Genomic DNA, 22,419 nt, shown 5'->3' on the forward strand with positions numbered 1-22,419 from the left:
GTACATTACAAGCTCTGAACATAGTTTTAAATAATATATTTGCTAAAGCTTAGTACATAAAGATAAAGTTCTGGTGACAAAAACATACCAAAATAACGTCACTAAATTATATTAAGGATAAATGAAACAACAAAAGTAAAACTTTGTTTATTGTATTTAAAAATGTATAAATTTCTCACTGTACATATTTTGACATAATAACATGTAGCGCCAGCGCCACTGAGTGTTTTAATGATGTTTATCATAAAATAGAGTCAATGGAGTTGTTTGTATAGGAGCGATCCATTGTGTCGTAAAAGCGTAGACAGGCTTTGTAATGCAGTAGCTTCTCAGTCAGAGGGCTGATGGTCAGTGCTTTACCCTGCACACTAAGGTCTATGTACCTGGAAATGCATCAGTAGAAATAAAAAACAAATTTAGCGTCATAATATGTATGGGTTTTGAAATGAAAAGGGAAAAAATACAGTATTTATTTTAAATTAATATTATTTAACCCATAAAGACCCAGTCCGACTTTTGTGGCAGTTCTCAAATTATTTTTCCTCTATATTTAACCTTCACTAAGCGATTTAGCATCATTTACAGTATTATAATATTATCCTCTGTATTTTGCATATTTCAGTGTAAATCATGAATTTTCTTAATGTCAATTCACTGATCATGTAGATGTTCATAAAAGCTCACATTAAAGTTGAGGGTTATTCTATTAAAAACTGATGAAAAAGTGACTTTTAAAGTAAAATATAGCTATTGAACATAAACCAAGTGTGTCCATCCACTGTCATTGATCCAACTCCATGGGTTTTACTGGTGAATCAATGTTGTAGAAGATGATGGTGTTTCCATGGTAACTACGGAGCCTCTGAACGTCCAAATAGGTCATATCTGATGACCATGAAAAGATGACAAACTGCATTTTCAACCAATTATTTACATGTATTGATAGGTTTAGTGGTTCTGAAGTTGTTAAACATTTTACATCAGTGATGGTTTTGGTTGCCAGTAGCTATTTGGGTCTTTATGGGTTAAACTGAGGCATTGAAAGTGATCATTTATATGTCCAGAACAATATTTAGTATATATTGACAGGATTAGTGGATCAACAGGTATTAAACAGTTTAGATCAGTAGATGGTTTTGGTCACTGATGGATGTTTGGGTCTTTATGGGTTAAATTTATAAATCATTCCACTTAACAGTCCAAACTGTCACAGATACTATACCTGTATGATATACTCCAAAACAAAATTGTATTAATAGCCATCAGTGTGGCCAGTAGGAAGAAGAACCGCTCCAGATTCCCATCATGCAATGTATTTGGAATGAAGTTCCCTGGCATTAGAGAAAACATTATATTCAGTGAAACTGTAATATTAAACTTTAAATAAAATCCCAGGACAATTAAATCATGATATAAGAAAACCTGAAATATAGCCTTTGATTCATTCTGACCTCCAGAGAGAAAGTACACCAGTTGAATGATGAAGGCTCCGAGAAAGCAGCCCCCTCCGTAGGACAGAGTGAGGAAGTGCAGTGAGATGCCCCTGATGTGGCTGGGTGTCAGCTGGAAAGAGATGAGTGAACCTGTACAGAGAAGTACATGCATTGTATTGCTTGCATTGCTTTGTTTTGTTTTATTTTTCTTTGCATGTTCAAAATAAATAAATGAATAAATAAAAATGAAAAAAAAAAAAAGCAAACAGCATTTCTTTCCCCGATCCTTATTTATAATGTACAAGGTGGGATTAAAATCTGAGGAAGCACATCGATGGCCCCGGAGATACTGGTATGTGTCAGTTGGTTTATGGGTATTTAAAGGACCCTTAAGCACCTAGAACAATTTTTGTGACATCTAAGATTCATCACCATTTAGTTTATTATCTTCTTCATTTTTTGGTGAAACATAAATATTTCCCATATTTAATTAACGGACCATGTAAATGTTCATTAAAATTTATAGTAAATTCAAAGGTGATAATATCAGAAGTGAGAAAATGAAAAATAATATGTTATTCACTGATTATAAAACAAGCCTGTAAAACCTTTGCCATTCATCAAACTACATGATTTTTTACTGTTAAATGAGTGTTGCAGTAGATGATGGTGTTCACATGTACAGAGCCTCTCATCATCCAATTGTGTCATATCTGATGCCATTGAAAAACTAAGGAATTACATTTTACCTGAATTATTTCAAAGTATTGATAAAATTAATGGTTCAAAATTATTAAATATTTTAGATTAGTAGATGCTTTTGGTTGTGGGCTGCTGTTAAGGTCTTTGATGGTTAACTAAGAGCTGGAAATTGTCATCATTCAAGATTAACATGAGTTAAAGTATGGGGCCCTTCTTCTTAGATAGAAGTATAAAATTGACTTTTTATGTAGGTGTGTCATGTCAATGTGAAGATTTAATTTTATACATGAAGAATCTTTACACATGCTGACATACAGAAACGCTTCTGAAATTATGACATCATAAAACCCAGTCTTCAACCATCCAAACACCAGGTTGTAAAGGAGTGATATTTTGCTTTTTTAAATGGAATTATGCATTTTAAAACATTTCAATGTGGTCTACATAAACTGTAAATGCTATGTTTGGGTCTGAATTCTTCATTAATTCAACTCCACAGGTCCATCTTCAACCCTATTTCTGAGTAATGACACCAGAAAGGTTGTTTTGTGCGCTGGCCCTTTAAATGTAAATGAGCCACTACATGCCTCACCCCCTCCAGGTTGTTGACTATGCTTTCTGTCCTGTTCAGCCACTTGTGTTCGTTATTACAACCAACAACTGAATATTTTAGGTAATCGGCTTGAAGTTTGGACATATTTTCAGTTTTTACAGAAATGTTTGTTGGAAGTCTTTACCATATATGTGCAAATGTTGTGATGTAACTAGTTATAAAACGTAAAAAATAAAGCAAGAATTGAAACAGGTTGTAGAAATCCACTCGATTTTTGCCGGAATGAATATAAAGATAGCTTTGCAGCACCTGGAGGGTTCATATTCAAACTTTTTGAACTATTAGAGTCCAAATACACAAATAAATGTAACAAAGACCAATAAAAGTGGGTTTAGCAAAATATGACCCCTTTAATGTAAGCATCTCATGAGCTGCAAACAGTGTGGGATGTCTCCAACTCACATGCAGGTGTGACAAGAGCCTCAGCTAAGCCCAGTAGGATGTACTGGGGAGCCAGCTGGAAACATGGCATGGATGAAACTTGCAGAACCTTCCCAGATAGAGTCTGCTCCACCAAAGGATAAGCCTTCCTCTGCAGCTCAGACAAGCCTGCCAGCAGGACTGACAAGGCTGCACATACATGGCCAACAGCTGGAAGGGGAGGACGAACAGGAAGGGATGATGAGAGAAAGGGCTGCAGAATGGAGGGGGGTTATGAGAAATTAATGACAGGAGGGAAGGAGAAGGAAAGGGAAAGAAGGGCAGAGAGGTAGAATATATTTAGGTAGAGGTATTATAATTATGTGTGTATCAGTGGGGTTATATGTGAGCGAGGATGGAAATACTTACTAATGACTCTTGCAGGGGCCAATGGAGTTTTTTCCATGGAGAGGTAGAAAGTGGTGACGAACTCAATCAGTGGGGCCAACACCAACAGAGGTAGGATGCTGATCACATTCATGGCACCAATAGGTAACAGGATGCCAGACATGTGAAGGTTTGAGTTCATCGTTTGTATGTAGTAACCTGAGGGAATCTGTGGAAAACATATAATTTAACCTCTGCATATTCAACACAAAGTAGTTTTTAATCCATAAAGACCCAATGGTAATTTTGCGTCAGTTTTCGAATGTTTTTTTTTCTTTAGATTTAACCTTTCTTAAATGATTTATCACCGTTTATTACAATATTATCCTCTGTATTTTGCGTTTTTTTCTCAGTGAAAATCATTTACTTTCCTATATTTAATTCACTGATCATGTAGATTTTCATTAAAACACCGAAGTAAAGTTGAGGGTTATTATATCAAAAACAGAAAAAATTGCAGAAAATTAGATTTTTCAGTGAAATCTATCATTAACTGAACATAAACCAAATGTCTCCATCTACTGCCATTGATCAAACTCCATAGGTTTTACTAGTGAATCAGTGTTGTAGAAGATGACAGTGTTTCCATGTTTTTAGAGGGGTACATCTGTGGAATAATCTGGAGCAAAATTTAAAAATGTCCTCTTCAATTTGTGCATTTAAAAGGATGTATAAATCCACTATAATAACAAAATATAGAACATTACCTGAATAGTGTATATCTAGTTATAACATAGAAGTACACATAAAATAGGATATAATTGTAATCAATTATCATGATAAGAAGATATTATCACATTTATTGATCGTTATATTTGTAGTAAATATTTAAAGTGCATATAAATATTATAGTTTATATTAAAAACGGTTGATTATGCAAATCTGATTGTGTGTGAGGTGACCAAAAAAGTGTATGTGAATGGTTTGTATGGATGTTTTGTGTTATTGAAAAATATATAGAAAAAAAGTGTGTTAACAAAGCAAAGGAAATGGAATTAATTGAATTATTAGTTTGTAAAAAGGGGTGGGAGTCTATAAGTTATACTTCTTCCCACTTCTTTTCGAGCGTAGAAAAATTTGGTTTGACCATGTTGTATGGTTCTTTGTTATCTGATGATTCCATGTGCTCGAAATAAAACTACATTAACCAACTAAATGTTCACTAAGGAGCATCTGAACGTCCAAATGGGTCATATCTGATGACCATGAAAAGATGACAGACTGCATTTTACACCAATTATTTACATGGATTGATAGAATTAGTAGATCACCAGGTATGAAACATTTTACATCAGCAGATGATTCTGGTCGCTGGTGTTTGTTTGGGTCTTTATGGGTTAAATGCTTTGTAATGACAGTCCATTAATCTGCAGCCGTGCCTGTGTGATGCAGACTCTGTACAGCAGCTGAAGTCCATAAAGAGGGAAAAGCCGGGCTAGGACTTTGACGTTTTCTACATGTGTTTCACTGTAACAACCGCCATTGTTCTCCTTGGCCCGGTCCAGCCAAGATGCCACATCTCCACTCAGATGGCGAGAGTGGAGGCAACACATCCTCAGAGAGTTTAGAAAAACTCCCAAAGTGGTAAGTAAAGATCCACCTGGGTTAAAAACAAAGAGTAATGTTGTGAAATTGTGTAAATTGACTTGCAGTTTGTACATTCACATCTGTTTCTATGACTGTGTTTATATCTGTCACCTTTCTTTGGCTTGTAGGTTAGATTGTTGCGTATCATGTGTATGGCGATGAGCGCTAGCAGCACAGAGGTGAAAGGAATAAGGAAGCCCAGATTTCTGGCCACAGACTGCTGGATGTAAGCAATACCCAGAAAAACCACAGTGGAATTCAGGTTGACCAGCCAGTAGAACCTGAACAGAATAAAAAACAACCATGATCAGCTCAAATACTGGCCTAAAAATCATGACAATTCCAAAATGCTATTCAAGGAGCCCAGCTGATGATTCTGTCCTAATTCTAATGCTGCCATCAGGTCATAACTTTACTTTCTCTCTGAGCCCCACATTAAGACATTTGCGTTTTCACATACATTTGTTTAATATCTCATAAGTTGATGTTTTGTACAGTATCATCAAATTTACACATTCTGATATTCAGAAATCCCCCAGCTAATTGCTTGTATTACCCAATATTAGCCCAAAACACACACACAAAAAACAGTAAGTATATATAGAAATAGGATCAATTTAAGGAAATGTGGTCAAAATGGATTGTATATATCACCCCATTGAGGCCAGATTGAACTTAACTGGAAATGACAAGGTATATTTGTACTGGTTGAAAATAATGGAATTGAAACTTGTGTGGATATTGAAATAAGAATAGTGAAAATAAGGGGGAAAATGTGATGTCTTTTTGTTCTAATATTTGTTATTTAGCAAAATGTAACAAAAAAAAAGGAAGACTTATTTTATGATTTGTTCTTTTCTTTTTTTTTTAAACAGAGAACTTATATGGAATGTGTTTATGTTAAATTTCATGTTTTACCATTGTTGATTTTTCAGACATGATATACAAATGTGCTTAGTTTTTTCCCCCTTCTTCTTCTTTTTACTCTGTTGTAAAGTATCTTCCCAACTGAAAAAATAACATTATAAAAAAAAGTATAAATAGAAATAATACTTACTTTAATTGATAAAAAATAATAAAACATGATTAAAAAGAAAATACCAACCCTGAAGGTTTCATACATTTGCTTGGATTATTCTGGAAGTTAACTTAAGCATTCTTTTAGGCAGTATTCTTACAGAATTTTTTTCTTTGTTCTGCCAGTACATATCCTGTATGTGGCACTTTTGCCCTTTTTAAAACATGGAAATCTCATGGCCATGTTATAATTAATGGTACTGTTGAAATATCCTGATATCCACAGAGGATACAATTATGAACTATCTGCAAAAATTATACATTTAAGAATCACACAACACACACACACAGACGGATTTGATCATATGCTTTAGAGCCACTAGTGGACAATTAACCCATAAAGACCCAGTGCTAGTTTTGTGGCAGTTCCCAAATGAATTTTTCTGTCAAGTTAATCTTTCTTAAGTGATTTATCACCATTTATTATATTATTATCCTCTGTATTTTGCATTTTTCAATGTAAATCATGCATTTCCTATATTTAATTTCCTATATTTAATTTAGAGGTTCAGTGTTAAATGTGAATATTTTACCTGCCCTGGAACTGTAAATACATTTCAGTTGTTTACATTGTGATTGACCTGTATGTTTCTTTCTTCCTTTATTTTCTATTTTTATTTTTTTTTCCTTAAATGTACCAGAATGCGCTGTCTGGACTGTCTTGTTATGCATGTTTTGTTTGTATTGCCTTTTGTTTTTTCTGTGGGTTCTGTTTATTTATCATATCTGTTGTCAGGCTGTGTATTATGAGCATTACTTGAAATTATAAGTGTTATATTTGTTAAATGTGAAAAAGTTCTATAAATAAAGTAAAAAAAAAAAAAAAGAAGAAGAAGAAGAAGTTCAGAATTAATTCAAAGGGTATTATTTCAAAACAGAGAAAACTGAAAACAGTGACTTTTCCAGGAAAGATATCAATAAGTGAACATAAAACAAGAGTGTCCTTCCACTGTCATTGATCCAACTCCGTGTGTTTTACTTGTGAATCAATGTTGTAGAAGATGACAGTGTTTCCACGGTAACTATGGAGCCTCTGAACGTCCAAATGGGTCATAACTGATGACCATGAAAAGACAACAAACTGCATTTTACACCAATTATTTACATGTATTGACAGTATAGTGGATCAACAGGTATTAAACGTTTTATTTCAGTAGATGCTTTTGGTCACTAGTGGATGTTTGGGTCTTTCTGGGTTTAAGAATATTTAATATTTCAAAAATATTTACTTTATAAGTGGACAGTTCAGTCTCTGATGATTGACTCGTAGGGTGAAGGACTCACCAGTTAAAGAAGGACAGGAGCTGGTGCTGATTGTAGCCCTGCAGGTTGTACGCCCCCATGGGACACAAAATGGCCCTGATGCCACCGATGCCCAGCGCAGCAGCCAGGAGCCCGATGTAGAACAGGATCTGCTGCTCCCGAGGCTCCAGCTGATGAGTCATGTGATGAGTGTCAATGTAGAAATCTTCGAATGGGAATGCGACCACAGGCAGCATGGCGGTGCCTAGAAAGTATAATAATAGGTGAAGGAGATGGCATGTGGTTGCAGAGTGTGACACAGAGTCATGACTAAGCACCTGAAAGAAATGACTAAGACTCACACTAAATGTTCAGTTTCATAGGTAAAAACATTCTAATCACAAGCACCTTTTCATTCATAATAACAAATAAATTCTGTCTGAGGTGATAGATAGATAGATAGATAGATAGATAGATAGATAGATAGATAGATAGATAGATAGATAGATAGATAGATAGATAGATAGATAGATAGATAGATAGATAGATAGATAGATAGATAGATAGATAGATAGATAGATAGATAGATAGATAGATAGATAGATAGATAGATAGATACTTTATTAATCCTGAGGGAAATTCAAGTTATTACAAATAAAACTGATCAGATTTTGACATTGACTATATTAAGACAAATGACAAACAGTGAGCAATTTATCCTAAAAAAGCAGTGAATTGAACATGCATCAGACATCTCACCATATCTTATTCAAACCGTCTATGTCTTACCAAAGAAATGAAGAAATGCACACAAGTAGAGCACTTTAGTCCTTCCTAGGCAAGTTTCTGCAAACCATCCAACCAGAACAGGGGTGAGGGTACTGGCTCCTATGAAGCACAAGTTGACTGTTGCAGCCAGATAGTTATTGTATCCCAGCTTCACAGTGCAAAAGAGAATAGTGTTGCCTACAATCCCAAAGAAAGTGAATCTTTCACACAGCTCCACAAGCAGTACACAGATGATGACTTGAAGTTTCTTGCGGGACTTTCGTGGTGGACCCTGGTCTGGAAGAGGGGTGCGGGAGAGTCTCCGCAGTGGTTTTCTGCCTTCTGGCATTTTCTGAAAGTTTCCTGAAACAATAGCAGTGACACAGACAGTCTGTGAGTGACCAAGAACAGTCTCTGAATGAGAACTCTTGCTTTTTAGGATACGGCCTGTTGAGACCAGAGCTGGTATCCCACACCTTGGTGTCAGAACTCTGAGACTGGACTGGAAATGTGGGGGATCAGACTCACCTACCTGTCATTCTGCACGTGCTGTGGCTGATTATTTGCTTGTGTCATGATCTTGCTCGGAATTGAGGGGACCTTACAAGGAGCTGACACATCATGGAAAACTGCGTCACCCAGGGGGAGTGATGGACGTGCTCTACTTCGAGAGCATCCCTGAAATGTTTTCATAATTAACAACATGATTGTTGTTGGATATGGTTGTGTTTTTTCATAATAACCTATTATAATACCTACATAATAACCTACCTACTGAGTGCTTGTGCTCTATCTGTGATGCACTGAAAATCTGTTTTAAGTTGGAATTTCAACTCCTGTCAGCTCAAAGTGTTTGCCTTAAATTTCAATGATAAATCAAATAAAATACCACCTAATGACTTTTTGACTTAAAAGAAATAAAAACCTAGAAATCTGTTTTGTGTTACATTTTATTACAAATACTCTCAAAATGTCACGTCTCTGTGTAAAAGCAGCCTCGACTGCACACACTCATTTTGGCTGGCCTGATGTTGTAATTAGAAGGACAATGTTAAGTGGGAGAGAGACAGAGTGTAAGGTCAGGCCAGTTTGAACTCGTTCAGAGTTGGTATGTTAATACACAAGTTATTATAGGCTGATTGTCTGAAGCAATTACAAATCAGTCAATTATAGTCCACGCCAATAGTATGTTTACAACACTGCCTCTTGAAAGTATAGAGGTTTTTTATTGTACTTGTATTTATCTGTGTTCTTTTTAATGTGGACCATGAGTCAGTCAGTCTATCTATCTATCTATCTATCTATCTATCTATCTATCTATCTATCTATCTATCTATCTATCTATCTATGAAAACTACACAAAATACATAATCTGACGTAATTGTTTTAGTTGAAGACATCTGTTCTTATAATCAAAGTATCTGTCCTCAATGACTTAGATTTTGTCACCTTGTTAAAATAATTGTCATTTGTTAACAAAAATGACTTAATTTTTGTTTTTTAAATCATGAAATTCTCAATTTCTGGTTAAGTTTTTTGTATTTTATGACAAATCCGGGAAAAAAAAATAGTCAGGCAATTATTTAAGATGACGATTTGACATTGTATTATTATATTATTATTACTTTACTGGATATAACTGTGACTTTAAAAAAGAGGCCTGTTGTGGATGTGTGTATCCACAGAACACTGAATGAGTAGCAGCGTCTATCATTACCATGGTTACTGTAACGGCGTTCAGATGAGCGTGGGGGCGTGGTGTATCCTGGGAAAAAAGTTGTGAATCACTTCCAGTGCTGGAGGAAAAAACAACACGAGTGCAAGAATTGAATCAAACTTACAGATATAGGTAGGTGGTTCACTGTTCACAGTCGATCTTTTATGAAGCTAAAGGTAATCAACTAATTGTGTTCTGGATTTAACTCACATTTAGCTTTAAAAGTTCGCTGTTAAACCGAAGTTAGCTAACTAGCTTGTTAGCTCTGTGTGCAGTGCTAATGTTAGCACTTTGCTAACTGTAAAAACAATCATCTCATTAGCATCCAAGTCGAATTGGTCTAATGCACCAACTTTAAAAACTGCCTACCTTTATTTGACAAGAGTTAACATTGCAAACTATAACAAAATCTACAAAATATTAACCTATGTTGATGCTGCATTGACCAGTGGTTTGATATGTCTGGAGGGAGGTTGAAGACCAGTCCTTCTGCGTCCAACGGCTTCAGTTCGACTCCAGTCAAGTCCGGTCATCAGAAAAGAGACTTCCACAAATCTAATGTATTGGATGACGGAGTCCTGTCGGATGACGAAGATACATTCTCTCTGCTCTCTCCGATCTATCACGATAGTTTTGACAGTGATGAAGACCCGGATCCCAGCCCAGATCATCAGACTTCACCCAGACCGAGTGACAGCTCTAGACACAGCGTTTCACCTGAAAGGTATGGTCTTTTAAAACTCTAGAGACCTCTGTCATGAGTTATGGACCTGACATAATGACAGAGATCTGCATCCAAAAGTGGAACCACAGATGTGTTACTATATTTTTCATTTTTGATATCTAATTGTTCAGACTCTTGTGTTTTCTAGATGTGAACTACCAAAAACACCTTCAGAGCAGATGCTACTTCCGAGTGCTACTGGGCAGAATACACCTTCTCTTAGTCCATGGGAAATGTGGCTTGTGAACAAGGCTAAAGAGGACCGCCTTAAAGCAGAGAAGAAAGCAGAGGAGGTAAGCCAGTGTTAATCTTACCCATTCTAGCAGCTTTTGTTATTGCATTTTTTTAATACTACCTCAGGTTTGACGTCATGATTACAATACATTATATTGTGTGAATTAGGAGCGCTTACTCAAGGAAAAGAAAAAAGAAGAAGAAAGGGAACAACAACAGAAAATGATTGTCGTGGAGGAGAAGATCCACGAATGGCTAAAGATGAAAAAAGAACAGGTATGTAACTACTTCTACTTTAAAATAATATTGCGTATTTATATAAAATGTTTCTACCATTTTTTTATGATTGATTGTCAATCCTAGGAGAAGCATGAGCAACTTATGAGAAAAAGCAAAAAGGAAGAGGAGATACAGAGAAAGCAAGAAATGCAGAGGGAAAGTCATCAGAAAGCTCAGCAAAAGTACAAAGACTGGCTACAGAAGAAGAACCAAGAAAAGGCAGAAAAAGAAAAGAAGCAAAGGGTAACATGGATGTTTTACACTTGTTTTAGCATTTTGTTGTAGATTCTAGGATTAAATGGATTAAAATGAGAAAAGAGTCAGTTTATCATGTGATTGTATTTGTTTGGGGTGGATAGGAGGAAGCTGCACTGAAGGAGGAGCAGGAGAAGGTGCGCCGTGAAAAGGCTGAGGAGAAGTTTAAAGAATGGCTCACAAAGTCTCATGTAAAAAGCAGACCAAGTCCAAAATCTCCTCGTCACCCCACAAGTAAGTCGTGTCAAGTTGTCTGTGATTTATTAATAAGATGTATTCATTGTTAGATTATGCGACGTGATGTAATTAATAAAATGTTGTTTGTTGAAACCGTGACAATATACCTTTTGTCAAATTCTTTTAAATGGAATTGAAGCAGGTAACTTTAATTTGTTTAATATTGTTCTAGGTCCTTATGACAAATCCTGTCCATCACCCAGCTTCTACAACCCAATCCCATGGAGGCCCATTCATATCCCTCCTCCTGAACCAACAATTAGTAAGACGACTGACAGGAAACCTCAGAAACACAGAAAAGGCCAACAAAGCTCCAGCACTGCTTCAAGGTTGAGAAATACAGCGAGTGCAGCGCAGTCACTACAGAGACGATGACACAGCAGACTGATCAGTGTAACTGTGAAACAGTGGATTGAATATGAATCCATCAGAACTCATCTACTCAACCAGAGAATCTGTTGAATTACAGAACTTTTTCTGTTTTCTTCCACTAAAATAATCAAATTTGACTAAACACAGGAATCTGTTTCTGTATTTATCATGATTTTTTTAATAAGAATGTTTATTTTTCTTAGTCGAATGTTAACTTCCATACCTTAATTAGATTTGTTGTTTATTTTTCTTGGCTGTACATCTTAAACACTGGATCCTTTTTCATGTTTTGTAAATTGAATCAGTGCATTATTGTAATAAAAGTGGTATAATTGAAATGTTTTTTGGCTCTTGTCTCTGTTATATCTGTTTTACCATTAGTAGTTTAAGCCAACAAAACCACATATCACTGCATGGAAGACGTGACAAACCTCTGCACACAACCACACAACAGAAGGTGGTTGGTGGTCAAAGCCAAAGATAGACCCGGCTTGGTCAAGTGGCCGTCACACTCACACATTGTTCTGTGTCCAGCTGTGCCTTGTTCTCCTGTGGGCTGAGATGACGACAGAAACAAGCGAGGGGGTGGAGAGAACGACAGAGTGAGGGACTCTGATGCAGATTCAGAGTAGAACGCTCATTTCTTTGTTAACATCTCATCGTGATGTCAGTTTATGAAGCCTGAGGTAAAAATGATTTCAATTACACTGTTTTTTGTCTTTCACTCTACCCATCTAATGTCTGTCTGCTGGGAATGTGGACTTCTTTGGTTCACATTTAACCCCTTACTGTTAATGAGTACTGTGAAATGTGTTGGGTGATAATAGTCAGTGACAGAGCTAATAATAAGGGTATTATGTAGAGCATTTTTAAAGAGTAAATATCCCGCTGGGGTCCAAAGGACAGCTGTTAAGACAGAGACGTAAAGTGTTTACATTCTGTCATGAGCAGGAGTGGTATGAGTTGTTAGCCAGGAGATATTTGCTCACTGATCCTTGTAAGCAAAACATATCTTTACCTTTTGTTTACTTCAGCCTTAAAACCTTACACCTATACAATCCACACATCCACATGCACACTACTCATATTACTGACATACACACCTTATATTTATCTGGATATTTAAGTTATCTTGCTTTACACTTTAATATTTTTTTGCATTAATTTAGCACCCTGGACTTCTCCCATCTTTTTGTCACGGCCTAGAGCCTGGTTATGGTAAAAGTCTTAGGATTCTGTAAAAATTAACCCCCCAACCCTTTTAGCTCAGAGAAAATGTGGCTGTAAAACACTTCAGCTTCTGTAGACCTATCTAAGTGTCTCATATTTCTAAATAACTTCCTGATTGAAGCACTTTTTGGCAATAAATGATGATTACAGTCAGTAATATTTTCTTTCTGCTTCTTCTAGGTATCCAATTCCAAAGCTTGAACAGAAAAAAAACATATCCCAAGATGCAGTGGTGCAGGTGGGCGGGCAGTTGGAGATCACACCTATCAAGACAGGTAGGGGGTGTGTCTTTATTGTCAAAATGAAAGCCTGTTGGGGAGAGGTACACTGTAGAGGGCAGAGAGAGTGACAGTCTAAAGGGCAGAAGTACAGTCCACACTTGAGTGAAAGAATTCAAGAATGAGGTTATAGACATGGAGGCAGCTACAGGACAAGGAAATAGAGCTCTTGACTAATGACTCGTACATGTGTTTTTCTGGGAAAAAAGGAATTTGACTTTTCTATTACAGGATAATTAAGTCCATCTTGGAGTGGTGTCTTGTCATTCACTGGGAGAGTCTGTGTATTGTTAAAAACAGGGTCAGAAATTGCAGAAGTTAAAAGCTTTTCTAAATAAAAACACTGATTATCCATGTCTTATTAGTGTTGAATGATTCTTATTTCTGACCTGAACCTGTGGACTTTAAATATTCATCTCGGACCCACATGAACAACTGGAATAAAACGGATTTACTCTTTTTTCTGATGAGGATGTGACTACTGTTTTTTTTTTATTATTTACACAACTCAAGGGGAACCGGTTCTGTTGAAGTCTTGGATCAGTGCTTTTTCTCTGTCTTCATTCTTCTTCTCACCATGCAGTCTGCAGGGCCTGAGGTTGAGGACTCTTTTGACTTTCTATTTAAAATCATCCTGGTTGGAGACTCAGATGTTGGAAAGACCTGTGTGGTCCAAAGCTTCAAGTCTGGAATTTTCATTGAGAAACAGCAAAACACCATCGGGGTTGACTTTACTGTTCGCACCTTGGACATTGACGGAAAGAAGGTGAAGGTAAGCAACATGCACTTTTTTTTTTTTTTTTTTTTTTTTTTTTTTAATCATGCTATCAGTCTCGCTCACTATTACCTCTTTCTTTATTTGTTATCTCAGCTCAGGTAACCTCACGCACTAGGAGTTATGATCATATTTTGTTTTTGTAGTTTTATATATTGGATAAAAACTTGATAATATAATATTTGCTGTTGTGCTTCCTCTTCTAGTAAAGTTAATAATCCCTTTCAGCATTTCACAGTTTTATTCCTTTAGAGAAAGAGGAGTGGCTGATAGCATCTGTGATGTAACTGTGTGTTGGTTTTCTGGGTGTGTGTCAGCAGCATGGATGTGTTGTTACACTAGCTATGATCTGTTCACACAACTGTCTTAAAAAAAAAAAAAAAAAATTAGGAGAAAATGGAAGCCTTCAATTGTTTGTCTTATTATGAAGATTTTATTTGCCATATAATATAACAAGATAGCTTTTCATCATCTTTCATTTTGTCATATTAGAAAAGGAAAGGAAAGAAAAGGGGGAAAAATTATCTAAAGTACATTGATGACAGTAATAATCATTTACAAATGACACAAGTATGCACCAAATTAAAAAAAAAATAAACTAAAATATAAGTGAAAATTCTGATGTAAATGAAAAAAACTTAATAATGAACAATAAAAAGTGAATTGAATTTATATTTGTAACAAAATGCTTATATAAATACAAATAGAGTCAAGGGGGATGGAGGATGACTACAAACATGTAATGTTACACCTAAAGAGAAGAGAAAACCATAAAAATCATAACGGAAGAAACTCTTGAGTCGCTTAAAAACTGATAGGAATCAATGTGTTAATCTAATCAGTTAAGAAAATATTTACTAGTCCATGGTTTCCAATATTTTTCGAACTCCCACCATTCCAGTTGTAGAATAAATATTTGTTTCTCATTAATAAAAAGATCCTGAATCACAATAATCCATTTGTCAATCTAAGGACTTTCTTTCCTTGTCAGTGCTTTTTTACTTGCCATCAAGACTATATTGAACAAATATTTAACAGTATCAGGTGTAAAACATAAATACAATGTCTTAAAACATATATTTAAATACTGTTTTCATTACATTTTATACATTTCTCCAATATTCAGGAGCACTGACACCTGATAATAATTAGCCATATCCTCTCTGCAGTACATGAAGGTGCCCTGTTTAAAATATTTTGAGGATATTCAACTCATGTTTTGTGGTCATTTTACCCTCACCGGTCTGCCTTTTGTTGTGCTTGTAATTGTAGATGCAGGTGTGGGACACAGCAGGACAAGAGCGTTTCCGTACCATAACTCAGAGCTACTACCGCAGCGCTCATGGGGCCATGGTAGCTTATGACATCACACGCCGCCCCACGTTTGAATCTGTACCACACTGGATCAGGGAGGTGGAGCAGTACGGAGCCGCCAGCATAGTACTCATACTTATTGGTACGTAGGAAGAGGATTAGAGTGAGCAGTAAACACACAAACCAACATTCTTAGACTTTAGATGTAGATGAAATGTAAAGAACATAGAGAAAAAAACACATTCCCTAGATTTCACCTGTACAACATGCAACAATCTGAAGAAGTCTGAATGTGTAAGAAACAAACTGTTTAACCCTCAAAGACCCAAACAGCCACTGGCAACCTAAAGCATCTACTGACTTAACATGTTTAATAACTTCTGGTCCACAAATTCCATGTAAATAATTGGTGTAAAATAAAGTTTTTCATCTTTTCATGCTCATCAGACATGACCCATTTGGACGTTCAGAGGCTCTGTAGTAAATATGGAAACACTGTCATCTTTTGCAACATTGATTCACCAGTAAAACCAATGTAGTTTGACAAATGACAGTGGGTATGGCTACTTGTTTGTATGTTCAGTTAATGATATATAATGCTTAAAAGACACTTTTTCTTGTGGTTTCCTCTCTTTTAATATAATACTCAAATTTTCTATGAGCCTTTATGAATTTCTACATGATCAGGAAATTCAATATATGAAAATACCTGATTTTAACTGAAAAATGCAAAATACACAAGATAATATTAAAGTAAATGGTATTAAATTACTTAGGAAAGACTGATGTTTCTGCAGTTTTATTGCACAACTGGTGTAATGACAATAAATTCTATTCTATTCTATTCTCTGTTGAGAAAAATTCATCTGGAAGTTGCAAAATTAGTTGGAGGTTTTTAAGGGTTAATTTCTGTTTGAAACAGCAACTGAACAGATAATGATAACTATTACTGTTACTGTGTTCTAATTACCAATGATTTATCTGGTAAATTATAGTATATTACTAGGTAATTGGTACTGACAAATAAGTAGGTAAATATGGAGACAGAACCTCAGCAAAGGTTTTTTTAAATTAAAAAAAATTACTCATTTACATATTTGCCTCAACCCAATTATAGCCTATACTTTTCTTTGCATTTACTTGCCAAGTATTAGGGAATCAGGGGACTTAAACTAAAGATTACTCAAATAAATATCATTGGCTGCTAAACACTGAAATTCCAGCTTCTTTGAATGCACCTTGGGCTGTGTGAAAGGCACTCACTATTTTTACTTTGTCAAATTTTCTAGATAGAATCATTTATCAAATCCAGCAGCAGATTAATGAAAATAACTGGTAGCAGCAGCTGTTTTCATCTTCTTTGAACATGTCACTCGCTGAGCTTTCTTTTCTACAGTTTTTTCATCTGCTTTTCTTCCGTTTTCAACATTGTAGGGAATAAGTCGGACCTCCACACACAGAGGCAGGTGTTGTTTGAGGACGCATGCACGCTGGCGGAAAACAACCACATTTTGGCTGCTCTGGAAACCTCAGCCAAGGAAGCTCAGAACGTGGAGGCGGCCTTCATCCTTATGGCTCGTGAGCTGCTGGCGAGGAACGGCATGACCATCACAGATGAGGCACACACAGATTCGCCTCATTTCATGTTAAGCAACAGCTCCCACCAGATCTATGGCTCTGAACCTTCAGATAAGAAGTGTGGGTGCTGAGGGACATGCACACAGTGACTTAAAAAATGTCTGGCATCAGCAAACATACATGTTTAAAAAGCTAACAGAGAAAAAGGGTTATTTATATACTTAGTGTATGTTTTAGCAGATACATATATTCTGTGTGTAAATGAGTTTTGTATTGCTTTCATATTGTGTGTATTTTCATATTTATACTAAGTAAAATCAGTATAACCTTGGTTTTAAATGCCAGTTGTATTGTGCAATATCCATTTTGAATGTGATCATTACCAACTGTATGAAAATCACACTACAGTCCATAATGTTTTTTGACTTATCACACAACTTTCCCAGTCTTTCATTATTTTAATTAATCTTTCATACAATACGACTTTAAGATCCACTTTCTTAACCTTCAAATCACAGAAATGTTATTACCAGTTACTTAAGAGCACTTGTAATTTTCACTGGTGCTCAAAACGTAATCAAACATTTTGTCGTGTAAAATTCTTCTTCTACAGACATACACATTAACAAGTCATGATTATCCTTGACCACAAAAACCTCACAGGAAAATAGCACCACTTTAATTTCTGTGGAAACTTTCACATTTCTCATATTTTCACAAAATATGACTATTTCACCTACTTTTTAAATAAAATTATTGTGCTCTTCATACGGTTAAAATCAAAACTAATGAGGTATTACAATGAAGGTTTTATCTCCTCAGTATTAGTGGTTACACATTCACCCTATGTAGTGAATTCAGCTGAAATATGATAAGCAGTAAAAACAAACAGTAGGACTGCTCTATGTGAGACCTGGGGGGTGGATTTCTCAGAAAGGCAAGATGAGCCAGTTAGGTAGACTATGTGCATGTTGTGCAAAGAATAAAATCCATCTCCTCTAGAAAAGAACATTGTGTCAAAGGCCAAAGAATCTTTGTGGATCACCTCAAATATATCCATCTTAAAATGTCCGTAACTCTATTTGAACATGAACATATCAGCTGGTAAAAATGCATGTAACTTCACAGCTACATTTGTATTCTTTACAATCTGTGGGCAATCTGTAGGCTCAAGAATGGACGGACATCACACTTAACCTGAAAAGTTCTTGAGCATGTACAACATATATAATAATAGGCAATGAAATCTTAAAATGTGTGTTTTTCATAAACAATTTTTAAAAACTCTGTGGCAGGTTTGTAATACATTATGGTGACTTGCCCATAACCTACTCTTATTTTGCATTAAAACTGCATATTGCTGCTTACTGCAGTGACCCTATGGCACTTTATGCAACTGAAAAAACAAACAGTAACAGTGAAACTTCATCCTCCCTGTGACAATCAGGGCATAGATGAGACAAAATTCAACTCATAAAGCTTCTGCTACTACTGTAAATGACCATTAGATCTGTGCTGTGGGTAAAAGGATGAAAACATGGGGCTATGAAATGTAGCTGGACAGGCAGAAGTAGCTAATCCTACTCCAGCGGCCAGCCCTCCTGCTGGAACACCAGCTCCACAGCCTCCTTTACATCCTGCACCACAAAGGACGGCTGGGTGAGACTGGGGTCAAAGCGGAAGTCCCTGTGACCATGGAAGATGCGCTGCTCAGTGACGGTGTGTGTGGGGTCTGAGGGTAGTTCCTGCTGATCTCTGCTATACACGCCTGTACACACCAGGATGGAGCTGCAGCCCTCAGGACGACCCTCTGCTCCGTGTACACCCAGTTCATCTGACATCATTTTATGGGTATCATCCGCAGTCGCTGGATGGGGATCCGCACATTCTCCACCACTTTTGGCCTGCTGTTGTGTCTTCGTACGCCGATAGGCCTGGAGGTGGCTGTTGTAGAGGTTGGCACCATATATGTCAGCCATCGGATTATCACTGTGAAAAGAGATGACAGAACATTAAATGAGCTTTTCAATTCAAGTCACAATTCTGTATGGAAAAAACCCCCACAGGATTTCATCACCAATTATTTATACAAACAAATTTCTTCTAAAAAAAAAACCTCTTGGACAGTTTTTTTGCATGTGAAATACTCTAAATAAATAATACCATCAAAAGGATGCTGAAGAGCCTGCTTCAGTAGAGCCATGCACTACTGAAGCAGTACATCCACTTCAGAAGTACTGAGTTTTATTTATTTATCCGTAATTACATAATTATAAAAATATATATTTATAAGTCGAGTGCCTGACACACACTCAATTTACAAAGAAAATGGGATTCATTGGAAGACCACAGGTGTAATAGTGGTGAATGTGGCCCTTGTAGTTTTTAAGTCAAAGAGGACTCACCCTATAGCATACAGCCTCTTCACAGGTGTGGTCCAGCCCAGTCTCTCTGCCTGCTGTCTGATCAGCAGTTCAGCATAGTTATATGTCACCACACTGGGTTTACCAATCAAAGCCTCATACTTGAGGTCATAACCTGTGACCTTCTTGTACAAGCTTTCTAAACACACCAGGAACATACCGTGGCCAAACCTAGAAAACAGAGATATTTTAAATGGGAACAACACAGATCATTCTAAAGTTTACACACTTTTCATGTACGGTGTGTATACTTTTGACATACCTGGGATTCTTCGCCTCTGCCATCCACAGGAGGTCCATATTACAGGCCAGGACGGGGATGTGAGGGTACCGAACAGAACTCCAGTTATTGTCTGGGCTCCCACTCGTTAGAAGGACATCAACAATAAGCTGAAGGTTGGTCTCCCATCTGATTGGCTCACCAAATAAGATGACAGCTACCATATGATACAGGTGAATGACAAAATAATGTTAGTGTAGTTCACATTTACCAGTGGACTGTTCTATTATCAACCATTATTAACAACAGATGATGACTGTAAACATACCGTCTATTGGCCGTAAGCCTCTGGTGCTTGGAATCTGAAAGACATTATGCACAAAACAAGTTCTCTTATGTTTACTTATTATGCATATACACAAATACTGACTTCAAAAGTAACACTTACACTATCTTTGGGCCTTCTGTTGTGGTCCACGACATCTAGAAGAGGATATGCCTCTCTCAGCATATCTACAGTGACAACATCTTGAAAACCCAGGCTGTAATTTAGTGTGTTAAAGTCAAACACAGGAGCCGGAATTCCAAAAAAAATGGATAATGGAATACTTTATATCTATGAAAAACAAGAAACCTGCTGCAAATCATGTATGTCTTCTAAGGATTTTGTCTACTATACATGATATATTTCTTAGCTCACTGAGTGATGTGGCAATACCAAATCAGGAAAACACTGATCATTATGTCCTTGAAGCATTAACCGTCAGAATTGTTTAGATAAGTAGGTGAAGTACAAAGCTTCAAAGATATTAATATGTCTCCATAAACCAACCTCACATTAACAAGATTAAAGAATAGAGATAATCTATGACAGGCACACACAGAAAGAGTCACACAGCGAAGGGACCAAAGTGTAAAGAGATTAAACACTGATAACAAAGTGGAACGTGAACAAAACCACACTGAATAAACAGTGCACACATTTTTAGAGGTCAACATCCAGAGGGAACACAAGAATTGGAGCCACTTTTTAAAAATAGGATACTTGTGAGCCACCTCTTCAACTGGACCCTGTCCTGACACAAGCACACACATTTTGTGGAAGTGGGAAAACATTCGCAAAGGACTGTGGGATAGCATCACCTGGTCTGGAGACACCTGAGAGTCAGAGAAACACAGGAGGCGTCAGAAAAACAAATATTATTAACTAATAAAATCAAAATGTGTTATTTGCTCAGCTTACCTCTGTCTCCAGCAGATGTGACAGGTGCTCAGCTTTAGTCTGCCTCATGCAGTTCCCAGCATTGGTGACAAACACCACAGGCACTTTGTATTTTCCATTTTTGTCCACCAGGTTCCTGAAGATCTGCTTGGCTGCAGGGATTGGCGTCCTGCCCCGAACCAGCACCCCATCAATATCAAAGAGGAGCCCGAAAGAGTTGAGGCCCTGAGGAGGGAACTGGGCCAAAGAGTGACATGTGCATTGTGAAAACATGTAGTTGTACATTAACTTTCTGTATTACTACAGGATGAGCACTTGTAATAATATTGTCATTTCATAAAGACAAAGAGAACCGAGGAACACTTTGTTCCTAGTATGAAAATTACACCACATAGTAAAGCTATATTACTGTAGATATCTCAGTTATAAATAAGATTGTAGCCATAAATGTGAGACATAATAAAATTCTCCATAGTGTGTGCTGTTATTATGCTGTACATAACGTTAATAATGGTCTTTACCATTTTAAAATAATATTTACACGTTTCACACTGAAATCCTAAAAGCCAACGACCAGTTTGAGGACATGTTATTGTTTTCACTTATTTTTAACTTATCCTCGCAATAATTGAAATAGATTTGAAATGAATAATTCACTTACATGGCTATAACTTCGTGAGGACGAAGAGAACTTGTTTACTTGTTTTGTTGCTCCTTCACTGCTAGTTTTCAGCAGCTGCCAACCAGTTTTCCAAAGCCTCATTCTCTGCATTTCCACAGGCACTTATTGGTTAGAGACGACAAGTAAACAAGCAATGAAAAACACGAACAAGCTAGCTTTAGCTGCTATCTTAGCTAGTAGTAACTGCGTGTTTAGCAGCTCTGACGAGTTGAGAAATGTGTCATGGTGAAGCTAACTGAGAGAGTCGATACTCAAATCTATGCAAACAAATCACTCCATGGTATGAGGCAGTTTTCATTCACTACTGTAATGCCAAGTGACGCATGCGTACAGCTGGAAGAGCGTAAAAACTTCCAGGTACGCTGTTACGTCACCTATTACCCACCGGAAGTAAGTACATTTATTTTGAAAAGTTTATATGGAAAATGTGTTTTATTTTTCTCCTCTAATTTATTTGACGTGTCCTGTTAGTACTGGAAGAATTGTTGTACTTTTTGTAAACTAAAAATGTATGTAAAATATTTACACTAATGCTTCTTCTACCCTCTTGTAAACAAAATGGAAAAACAACTGCTCACCTATTTTTTAATTGTCTGCTCATATGACAATATGTGCCATATACACAGCCTAGCCAAAATAAAAGTCCCTAA

General features: G+C 36.6%; 4 protein-coding genes across 5 annotated transcripts; 2 read left to right on the forward strand and 2 right to left on the reverse strand.

Moving 5' to 3' along the window:
* Positions 1–241: 241 nt before the first annotated feature.
* Positions 242–9,062, reverse strand: slc15a5 (solute carrier family 15 member 5). The gene is made up of 9 exons (XM_030136826.1): positions 8,251–9,062; positions 7,504–7,726; positions 5,254–5,423; positions 4,935–5,155; positions 3,538–3,724; positions 3,151–3,339; positions 1,452–1,583; positions 1,223–1,331; positions 242–383 (listed from the first exon to the last, which is right to left on the reverse strand). Exons 1-9 carry the CDS (start codon positions 8,576–8,578, stop codon positions 242–244), a joined length of 1,701 nt encoding a protein of 566 aa, XP_029992686.1. The 5' UTR covers positions 8,579–9,062.
* A 943-nt stretch (positions 9,063–10,005) lies between these two features.
* On the forward strand, positions 10,006–12,385 carry ccdc34 (coiled-coil domain containing 34). The gene is made up of 7 exons (XM_030136823.1): positions 10,006–10,078; positions 10,396–10,670; positions 10,819–10,963; positions 11,073–11,180; positions 11,268–11,426; positions 11,543–11,672; positions 11,848–12,385. The coding sequence occupies exons 2-7, from the start codon at positions 10,405–10,407 to the stop codon at positions 12,048–12,050; spliced, it is 1,011 nt and encodes a 336-aa protein (XP_029992683.1). The 5' UTR covers positions 10,006–10,078; positions 10,396–10,404; the 3' UTR covers positions 12,051–12,385.
* Positions 10,108–17,550, forward strand: rab19 (RAB19, member RAS oncogene family). Of its 2 annotated transcripts, none has more exons than XM_030136825.1 (5): positions 10,108–10,122; positions 13,458–13,552; positions 14,139–14,327; positions 15,603–15,786; positions 17,079–17,550. In XM_030136825.1, the coding sequence occupies exons 2-5, from the start codon at positions 13,502–13,504 to the stop codon at positions 17,351–17,353; spliced, it is 699 nt and encodes a 232-aa protein (XP_029992685.1). In that variant the 5' UTR covers positions 10,108–10,122; positions 13,458–13,501; the 3' UTR covers positions 17,354–17,550. The 2 variants fall into 2 exon arrangements, with proteins under 2 accessions (XP_029992685.1, XP_029992684.1); XM_030136824.1 differs by lacking the exon at positions 10,108–10,122 and adding an exon at positions 12,562–12,733.
* A 110-nt stretch (positions 17,551–17,660) lies between these two features.
* Positions 17,661–22,103, reverse strand: hdhd5 (haloacid dehalogenase like hydrolase domain containing 5). The gene is made up of 8 exons (XM_030136822.1): positions 21,749–22,103; positions 21,109–21,324; positions 20,911–21,023; positions 20,314–20,407; positions 20,194–20,227; positions 19,908–20,082; positions 19,628–19,816; positions 17,661–19,211 (listed from the first exon to the last, which is right to left on the reverse strand). Exons 1-8 carry the CDS (start codon positions 21,857–21,859, stop codon positions 18,803–18,805), a joined length of 1,341 nt encoding a protein of 446 aa, XP_029992682.1. The 5' UTR covers positions 21,860–22,103; the 3' UTR covers positions 17,661–18,802.
* Between the last annotated feature and the right edge of the window lie 316 nt (positions 22,104–22,419).

Source organism: Sphaeramia orbicularis, chromosome 6 (genome assembly GCF_902148855.1).
Source record: "Sphaeramia orbicularis chromosome 6, fSphaOr1.1, whole genome shotgun sequence".
Classification (NCBI taxonomy): domain Eukaryota; kingdom Metazoa; phylum Chordata; class Actinopteri; order Kurtiformes; family Apogonidae; genus Sphaeramia; species Sphaeramia orbicularis.

What these genes read in the sequence shown, in the direction of transcription:
- rab19 (XM_030136825.1), top strand. Translation starts at nt 13,502, where the DNA reads ATGCAGTGGTGCAGGTGGGCGGGCAGTTGGAGATCACACCTATCAAGA. An exon ending in TTGACGGAAAGAAGGTGAAG is followed by an intron (nt 14,328 to 15,602) that starts GTAAGCAACATG and finishes TTGTAATTGTAG; the next exon opens with ATGCAGGTGTGGGACACAGC. An exon ending in CATAGTACTCATACTTATTG is followed by an intron (nt 15,787 to 17,078) that starts GTACGTAGGAAG and finishes TCAACATTGTAG; the next exon opens with GGAATAAGTCGGACCTCCAC.
- ccdc34 (XM_030136823.1), top strand. Translation starts at nt 10,405, where the DNA reads ATGTCTGGAGGGAGGTTGAAGACCAGTCCTTCTGCGTCCAACGGCTTC. An exon ending in TAAAGATGAAAAAAGAACAG is followed by an intron (nt 11,181 to 11,267) that starts GTATGTAACTAC and finishes TGTCAATCCTAG; the next exon opens with GAGAAGCATGAGCAACTTAT. An exon ending in ATCTCCTCGTCACCCCACAA is followed by an intron (nt 11,673 to 11,847) that starts GTAAGTCGTGTC and finishes ATATTGTTCTAG; the next exon opens with GTCCTTATGACAAATCCTGT.
- slc15a5 (XM_030136826.1), bottom strand. Translation starts at nt 8,578, where the DNA reads ATGCCAGAAGGCAGAAAACCACTGCGGAGACTCTCCCGCACCCCTCTT. An exon ending in AACCTACAAGCCAAAGAAAG is followed by an intron (nt 5,156 to 5,253) that starts GTGACAGATATA and finishes TTTTTAACCCAG; the next exon opens with GTGGATCTTTACTTACCACT. An exon ending in GGCTCTTGTCACACCTGCAT is followed by an intron (nt 1,584 to 3,150) that starts GTGAGTTGGAGA and finishes TTCTCTGTACAG; the next exon opens with GTTCACTCATCTCTTTCCAG.
- hdhd5 (XM_030136822.1), bottom strand. Translation starts at nt 21,859, where the DNA reads ATGCAGAGAATGAGGCTTTGGAAAACTGGTTGGCAGCTGCTGAAAACT. An exon ending in CCTCACGAAGTTATAGCCAT is followed by an intron (nt 21,325 to 21,748) that starts GTAAGTGAATTA and finishes TCTTTGGCCCAG; the next exon opens with TTCCCTCCTCAGGGCCTCAA. An exon ending in CACATCTGCTGGAGACAGAG is followed by an intron (nt 21,024 to 21,108) that starts GTAAGCTGAGCA and finishes TCTGACTCTCAG; the next exon opens with GTGTCTCCAGACCAGGTGAT.